This window comes from Ostrinia nubilalis, chromosome 8 (genome assembly GCF_963855985.1).
Source record: "Ostrinia nubilalis chromosome 8, ilOstNubi1.1, whole genome shotgun sequence".
Classification (NCBI taxonomy): domain Eukaryota; kingdom Metazoa; phylum Arthropoda; class Insecta; order Lepidoptera; family Crambidae; genus Ostrinia; species Ostrinia nubilalis.
In genome coordinates, this window is record NC_087095.1 from 3,038,837 (window position 1) to 3,047,904 (window position 9,068).

At 38.5% G+C, this 9,068-nt stretch overlaps 1 protein-coding gene across 2 annotated transcripts; it reads left to right on the plus strand.

Annotated features, from left to right (window-relative positions):
- The first annotated feature begins 600 nt into the window (after positions 1-600).
- LOC135073734 (methionine aminopeptidase 1) lies at positions 601-6,959 on the plus strand. 2 transcript variants are annotated; one of them, XM_063967894.1, is made up of 6 exons: positions 601-1,030; positions 2,287-2,557; positions 2,735-2,906; positions 4,248-4,542; positions 4,970-5,106; positions 6,749-6,959. In XM_063967894.1, the coding sequence occupies exons 1-6, from the start codon at positions 916-918 to the stop codon at positions 6,854-6,856; spliced, it is 1,098 nt and encodes a 365-aa protein (XP_063823964.1). In that variant the 5' UTR covers positions 601-915; the 3' UTR covers positions 6,857-6,959. The 2 variants fall into 2 exon arrangements, with proteins under 2 accessions (XP_063823964.1, XP_063823962.1); XM_063967892.1 differs by lacking the exon at positions 601-1,030 and adding an exon at positions 2,027-2,212.
- Positions 6,960-9,068: the final 2,109 nt, after the last annotated feature.

Below are 9,068 nucleotides of genomic sequence, written 5' to 3' on the forward strand. Positions count from 1 at the left end.
CTTCGGCAAGCCGAAGACGAGGGTCTTGACCGACTCTCGGGAGCACTCGGATTAACAATTATTATTATAAGGTCTGCTAGTGGAGATACTTCATGATGCCATAGATTTCTACCAATGATCTATTTTTAAGCGATCAATTTTAAAAAAAGTGTAAGTGCAAAAAGGTGATCGGAGTAATAGGAGTTAGGACTCAAAGTCACATATAGGCTAAAATACTAGGTAGGGCTCTGCAATACGGAGAAGAAACACACGAACGTACCTAATAGATTTCTGAATCTGCCCAAACCAGAAATCGAACCTGGAACCCACTGCATTCTAGGCGATTCACCACACGATCCTTCAATAAAATACTTAATTTATGTAAAATTATTATGTAAATTAAACAGTAGATGTGCCATTTATCTACAGCTGGTTAGTTTCACAAGTTGGGCCGTTTCAATTTTCAGTTAAACAGAAGCATTACTAAACGTGTCCAATTTAGTGATAAGTTATCTAGTGAATTTTTTTATTGATAATAAATTATTGTGTGTTACTCAGCTTAGCTTAGCATAATATCAGTTGTGTTTGTATCGACTACGAAGTAAAATACCTACATCTAATAATAACACGTAAAAGAATACGTAACTACTTTGCAATACCAAAATACTTTTAAACAAGTGCATTACGCGTAATTGCTTCTTCCCATCGAAAGTCGGAAGGTCAATGAGCGTCCAAAAATAATTTGTGTTTACCATTACGTACTCCGCCTGGGTCATAACTAGGCACAACAAACAGATTTAAACTTAGAATCACGTCAAAACCACAGACTAACTTAACTCCGGAACGTCAATGTGACAGCGCATACGTGAAAAGTTTGGCGAAATTTCAGTTTTTTCGAATCAATCGGAATTAAATGATAAAACTTTTAGAAGTGAAATGACCAGTGATTTCGTGTTGTCGTGTAATTACCTGTATTTGCAGTCGAGGAACGCTTTGATTCGGGCCTGGGACACCCCGGACGGTTGGTTGTACGGTTTCCGAAGCCTTTACAGTAAGTAACAATTTCTCTATCCTAAATATTTTCAAATAACATAAAAACTGTGAAATTCTACTAGTCATAACAAGGTCACCAACTTTTCTTTTGTAACTCTTACACTGCAAACTCATAACTGGTAGAGAGATCACTTATAGCGATAAGACTGCCTTTTGTGTGGTGTACAGTAGAGTAGGTCTATTCTATTCTTACTACATTAAATTAGATACTAGATAGTACCTACCTACCTAGATAGATACCTACCGTACGTTCATGAAGAGTAGCTAGGGAACTGAAGTGCAGAATTGCCTCCGATCCGGCATTCTGGAAGGACATTATTTTATTTCTCATCTCATTTTATATCTTTCTTACCTACTTAAGTTATCAAAATTGCAGAACGAAATTAAACAGAAGAATGATTGAAGTGGAACTTCCTATCGGTGACTTAAAAGTCACTGATAAAGGTAATATTAATTCCTTTTAACGTAATCATACATTTCGTTTTTAATTTAAATAATAATAATAGGTAAAATAAACACATAGGACTAGTTTAGTTTAACATTTTGAATCATAAATTCCTTACCTTCTTACTCTATCTCTATCAATTTAAATTATTTTTTAGTCGCTTTATTCTGACTGCACACTGAAAATTATGTAAATGTGCAAAGTATAGTTTAAAGTTTAGAGGCGCAAATTAAAAAAATGTTTAAAAACAGCAGCAACAGAGCTACGACGCTGCGCGGTCAGTGAATGCGGTTAGCTTTGGAAATATTTTTTTATCTGTTGAAAAAAATATTCCTTTGGTAACGAGACTAACTGTTGCCTGGCTCTGGTCAACAAATTAGAAGTCCATCAATTTCCCACATTTTTATGAAACTCAGTCATTGATAACGGTATTGCGGTATTTTTAATAAAAATATTTTTAACATGAACGCATTCAAAAGTCGTACTGTTCCGTTTCCTTTTGCTTGCTACGCTGTGATTGGTCCGTTTTGACAATTTACGCAACCTCGATGACAGCGAGCTTGACAACCACAAAAATGGCGGCGATTGGAATGTGTGAAACACCCGGCTGCAAATCAGTTGCACAATTACAATGTCCGACGTGTATAAAATTGGGTATTCAGGGCTCATTCTTCTGCAACCAGGACTGTTTCAAGAAATCTTGGAAATCGCACAAAATTATCCATTCTTTGGCGAGTAAGTGACGTGTTCCGCGGTTATAGGTTATGTTGCGGTGTTCGGTTACATTGACGATTTTGGCTTTGTTTTAGAGGGTGAGAGTACAGATGGATCGAATGTGGAATACAACCCGTGGCCTTCTTACTCGTTTACGGGGAAGCTGAGGCCTTTCCCCGCGGGGCCGAAGCGAACTGTGCCTCCTCACATTGGCCGTCCTGACTACGCTGACCATCCTACTGGTTTCCCGGCTTCTGAGAATGCTGCGAAAGGTTCCGGACAGATCAAAGTGTTGGATGATGAGGAAATTGAGGGCATGCGCGTCGCCTGTCGTCTGGGAAGAGAAGTTTTGGATGAAGCTGCCAAGTATGTTATTGTTTTTAAAGTTTTACTTGCTTGAAATCATTATTGTTCCATGTTAGACAATGTTCAACTTAAGATCCACATTTTCCTACAACTTTCTGGTGTATTATTTAAATAAAACATATTTTTACAATCTACATGATTAAAACCTATTTTTAACAATAAATATTTGAATTTCAGAGTGTGTGATGTTGGTGTAACTACAGATGAGATCGACCGTGTCGTGCACGAAGCTTGTATCGAACGTGAATGTTACCCGAGCCCGCTGAACTACCACAATTTCCCAAATAGCTGCTGTACTTCGGTCAATGAAGTTATTTGCCATGGAATACCAGATGTGCGTCCATTACAGGTACATAAAAGTGTTTTTTGTGGTTTTTTCTGAGCTATTTCTAGTTAAAAAAAAATGATTAGATAATTATTTTCTCATTACTATGTACTCTTGAAAGATTAATCTAGGTATAATTTTGTTTTGTAAAGTTACACTTACTTTTAATTTACTACTTAAGGCCAATGTACTCCATGGGTAAACTTAATAATGAAAAATAATAAGTCAAAATAAGTAAAATTTTATTAAAAAAAATAAAACCGACTCCAAAAAACCTACACTAAAAAGTAGAAAAATAATTACTAATTACCTACTTATTTATTAGGACGAATTAATATTTATGTAGGTATACCATGATTGATACTTCTGGAGTCGGTGCCAAGATTATGAAACATGTAAAGTTTGCCTGCACCGACTCCAAAAGTATCAATCATGGTATACCTACATAAATATTAATTCGTCCTAATAAATAAGAAGGTAATTAGTAATTATTTTTCTACTTTTTAGTGTAGGTTTTTTGGAGTCGGTTTTATTTTTTTTAATAAAATTTTACTTATTTCTTGCTTTTTAGTTAACTAATTATTACCTTGATGTTACCACTGAAGATAGGCAGTACATTGAGACCATATTCTTCATGTCTAGTGTAAAATAATATTCCCTACAAAATACAGGTTACCATATAGGAAACCTAAAAAGACCTTAAACCGTCAGCCCACCTTAAAAACATGAAAGAATACAACTGTTGGTCTATTTGTACTTATAATATTTAAAGAATTATCCTCCGACTCCTAAGCATTAAGGAGTTGTACCTACCATGACCAGTTCATCATGATGAGATGATGAATATCTGATGTAAACACTTGAATAACTTTAGAAACTATACTTATCTATAAAATTAAAAGAATTATCCTCCAACTCCTAAGCATTAAGGAGTTTTACCTTCTATCATCAGCTCATCAATATGAGATGATGATTTCCAGGAGCAAATACTTGAATAACTTAAGAAAAAGTTTGAAAAACGATATACGTGCCTATAAAATTTGAGGGTTGCCCTCGATTTCCCTAGGATCCCATCATCAGATCCTGACTTGGTGACAATGGGACCACCTCAGAAGTATACCCTATCGAACAAAAAAAGAATTTTGAAAATCGGTCCACAATTGACGGAGTAATCGGTGAACATACATAGAAAAAAAAAAAATACATACAGTCGAACATATAACCTCCTCCTTTTTTGAAGTCGGTTAAAAATTAAAAAGTATCAAATCTTTAACAAATCAATTTTCTTTATTTGGCTATGCATAATTATTAATTAATTGAAGAAAGTGAAAGTCTTTTGCAAATGTATTTTATTTACTATTACAGGATGGTGATGTTTGCAACGTTGATGTGACAGTTTACCATAGAGGATTCCACGGTGATCTCAACGAATCATTCCTAGTTGGCAATGTACCTGAGAGCACACGTAAACTGGTGCAAGTTACGTACGAATGTCTCATGAAAGCTATTGATATCGTAAAACCAGGAGAGAAATACCGTGAGATAGGAAATGTTATTCAGAAACACGCTCAAGCCAACGGATTCAGTGTAGTTCGGTCATACTGTGGTCATGGTATACATAGGCTGTTCCACACTGCACCAAATGTGCCACATTATGCAAGTAAGTCATTATTATTACCTATTGTAAGTTATTTATATCAAGTATCAAGCCCATACAGTCATGCCACCTTTTGAGATTGTCAGAATAATTTTATTTGGCACACAGAACTAAATAATAACAAGCATGTTCACACAAAAGTATGCCAAAAAGGTCCCTCAATAAACTATACTTATAGGAGTATGCCACTGCGATTTTCTGACTTATATTTCAGTAACTGACTTGGCGAACTTTGTACTGCCATAATGGCCATCAGAAATAATGTAATGAATGAATTTTTCAAATCAGTCCAATAGTTTTGGAGCCTATTCAATGCCAATAAACAATTAAATCTTTCCTCTTTATTTTAGTGAAGATAAAGAATTTATTTTACAACTGGCTTCATATTAGGCAGAGGATCTCAATTCAATTTTACATTGTTTTTCTCCAGAGAACAAAGCGGTAGGCGTGATGAAGCCAGGGCACTGCTTCACCATCGAGCCGATGATCAACGAGGGAGGCTGGCGCGATGAGCAGTGGCCGGACCACTGGACAGCTGTCACTGCTGACGGCTCACGCTCCGCTCAAGTGAGTGTTTTAACCTATATTTAGTATGTTCTTTAACACTGAAATGAGCTATGACCCCAAGCTACCCATCCTTATTGCTCGCGCGTAATTATATTGCTATCGCGACTGTGGGACGGGCGCACACAGTGAGTGTGCGAGCGTGACAGCAACATAATTACGCGCGAGCAATAAGGATGGGTAGCTTGGGGTCATTGGACAAAATTCTACGTGCTCCCGGACCAGAATATAGTTACTAGCTAGTAAATTAAAAATTCTTAGCGATTAAAGTCACTTCTCAAACTAAATTTTACGCGGCCATACCAGCGTATTACCCGCCTTAGGCAGTACGATTTTTTCAAGTTGTTTATCTAAAAAATTTAGACCTAGTAGGTAAATGGCGGGCAAATAAATCTAGTAAGCTACATTTATATTATATTTTTATGCTCTCCCATTTATTATTTAGTAATTAATTATTATTATCTGGTTGTCACTTGTCAGAAAGAGATCGCTTTCTAGCGATAGGACCGCCTAATGTGTGCCATTCGTTTAGAATTATCTGTTTTGTGTCTGTCTTTTAATTTATACCTCTAGTGTTCAATAAAGTGTACCTATTCTATCGCTATCTCACCACAATCTATGTAATGCTGTATTTGCAACTAAAGCCTGGTCCGTGAGCACGTAGAATTTTGTCCAATGACCCCAAGCTACCCATCCTTATCGCTCGCGCGTAATTATATTGCTGTCGCGACTGTGCGACGGGCGCCCGCAGTGAGTGTGCGAGTGCGACAGCAACATAATCACGCGCGAGCGATAAGGATGGGTAGCTTGGGATCATTGGACAAAATTCTACGTGCTCACGGACCAGACTATACACAGTAGTAACTGGTAGAAATCTTAACGAACGAACGAACAACAAACCTACAGGGTCAACCCAAAACTCCGTTACAAGAGTGGCGTTGTCAGCAGCATTCATTAAATCCTCCTGCGTGCAGTTGCTCATTCTATTATTGATATGCTTAAGATAAATCATACTTATCAGATTCTAATGAGGGCTATCGTTTTTATACTTAACAGTTGGCACCCCTGGCGATTGACAGGACCTTACTCTACAGTGGCACCATCTTGATGAGTGCAAATGCGATAGTCCTGCTACCACTTTAGCGCTCACCAGTTGGTGCCACTGTCTTCGCTACTAGCAAGTGACAGGACCTTACTCTACAGTAGCGCTAACTGGTCCTCATTCCATCTCTTATCTCATACTTACCATCAAGTCAGCCAAATGACGTCCACTGCTGGACAAAGGCCTCCCCCAAGGTTTTCCACAATGAACGGTCCTGCGCTGCCCGCATCCAGGCTCTTCCCGCGACCTTTACCAGATCGTCGGTCCACCTAGTAGGAGGCCTGCCCACGCTACGTCTTCCAGCCCGTGGTCGCCACTCGAGAACTTTCCTGCCCCAACAGCCATTGTCTCTACGAGCTATGTGTCCCGCCCACTGCCACTTGATTTTAGCAATTCTGCGAGCTATGTCGGTTACTTTGGTTCTCCTGCGGATCTCCTCATTTCTGATTCGATCACGCAGGGAAACTCCGAGCATAGCCCGCTCCATCGCCCTTTGGGTGACCTTGAGAGCCCCATACTTACCATATTCCATTTGAATTCCAGTTCGAACAAACCCTGCTAGTGACCGAGACGGGCGTGGACATACTGACGAAGCGCGGCACCGGGCGGCCGTGGTTCCAGGACCAGCTCGATAAGCTCGCCGCCTGCTAGGCCCCGGCCTTACCCCGCTGAGGTGACGTCACTTTCTATGCCCCACGACAACAGCCAGTAGTCTTGTAGATGTCACCGTAATATTGTGAATTCCGTCAGATTATATTTTTTTTTTCGGGGAAAAATGCATTGAATTGCATACCTACCCTACGGGGACAGGGTAGGTTATGTGGGGCTCACCAAGTCAGAAGGACAAGGCATACCCACTAAAAGACCCCGGTAATCCATCATTCGCCTTAAGTGGGAAGGAACTGTGGGATTCCGGACAAAGCCTTCACTACCACAGTCAATTACAATCTAACCTAACCTAACCCACTGTTAGTTTACAAACTCACGCGTTATATTATAAACTGACGGAGTTCACAATTTCGCGTTGACAGATTAGTGTGACCTTAAAGGCTGATTTACACGTGTTAAGTAGGTAACTAAAATTTTAACTTAATTTTTCGGGCAAGTTGGTGGGCGGGGCTTGTCACGTTTTTACAAGCAGTTTCACAGTAAACAAGAGCTTGAAAAAAGGGACAAGACTGTAGCATTATCTAAAATACTAAAGCGGACTAAAGTATGTGTCTCCTAGAACACTTGACATTGGCTGAATCACTGCGGCAATAAATCCGCGGGAGATTCCAAAAAAATTACAGCTCTCTAGTGCCAATAGTTTCCAAGCAAAACCTCAGACAGACAGACATGACGAAACTATAAGGGTTCCTTGTCAGGACTACGGAACCCTAAAAAAAGCTTGATGTTTGGACATAGAATTTAAATTAAGTTAAAATTTAGTTATCTACTTAACACATGTAAATCAGCTATATGGCACTGATTTGAGCTAAATGACACCACCAATGGATTTGGTTTTCATCATCATTTTAACCACAGGACGAGCCTGCAGGGCTACTCGGAAACGCTGTTTACGGAATTTCGGGTCTATCTGTCACTGTCGCACATGCTGGGATCTCGCTTTGCGTGAGAGGGATGGCAACATTCGAAACTTTAGATAACGTTTTTCCGAGTAATTCCGCTGTAACTGCCTCTCACTGTAGGCCTCATAAAGAAGCTCAAAGTTGCACAGCGTACTATGAAAAAGGCTATGCTCGGTGTTTCTTTATGAGATCGAATCAGAAATGAGGATATCCGTAAACGAACTAAAGTCGCTGGCATAGCCTGACGGATTAGCAAGCGGATTTTGTTTTTATGGATTCTAATACGGCCTAGTTTATACTTTTGGTTAAGACCTATTAACTAGCAGAAATAATGAATATTGATGGGTTCAGTTTTCTTATTGAGTAGATAGATAAGTAGGGAGGTCCATCCACAAGGTGGACAAAGACTTCATAAAGGTAGCAGGAAAGCGCTGGATGCAGGCCGCTACCAACCGGGCGATGTGGAAATCACTGGAAGCTATGTTCAGCAGTGGACGTCCTGTGGCTGAAATGATGAGACAAAATCTATTGATGAAAGAATTTAAAAATATACTATTTAGCTCTTATCAGCCTCATAAGGGCACATTTATGTAACACCAGATAACTTTTACCAAAGTTGACAATACCCCACTTTTATTCAGGTAAAAGTTACTTAACTGGTTATTGTAAAATTGGACGTGAATGAACAAAGTATAGAATTACAACGATAGGGGTTACTGACATTGCCAAAAATACTAATGCCCGTTTTCACCATCAATCCCTAATAATTTTTAAGTGGCCCCTATGAAAACAAAATTTTTGTTATGTGTTACCATAGGGGTCACTTAAAAATTAGAGATTGACGGTGAAAACGGGCATAAATGTAACAATTTGCTAGTATAATTCCTGTTTCATTACGAAAAGTAATTAAGATTGTAAAAATAGCAATAAATTAGTACTACATCACAGATTGTAAGACGACTGTGATACTTAAAGAATATATAAATACATAATTAAATATGATCAATTTCTTTAAAGCCAAAGATCCTTGAGAAAGTAGACGACAGAAACCACCTCAGCGGTTTAACATAATAAATATAATTAAGTATTTGGTTAGTAATTCCCCTAAATCTTATAATGCTAGAAAATGGGTTTTCTACAGTTTTTCACTTTCACACAATTTTGTATCTAAATCGGTTTACCGATTTAATATGGAACATGAAGTATATTCCAGATAATATTTAAAAGATTTTTTTCTGTACCTAAAGTGGCCTAACGGGCCTAGTGAACTAAATATAGAATTTATAAAGAAA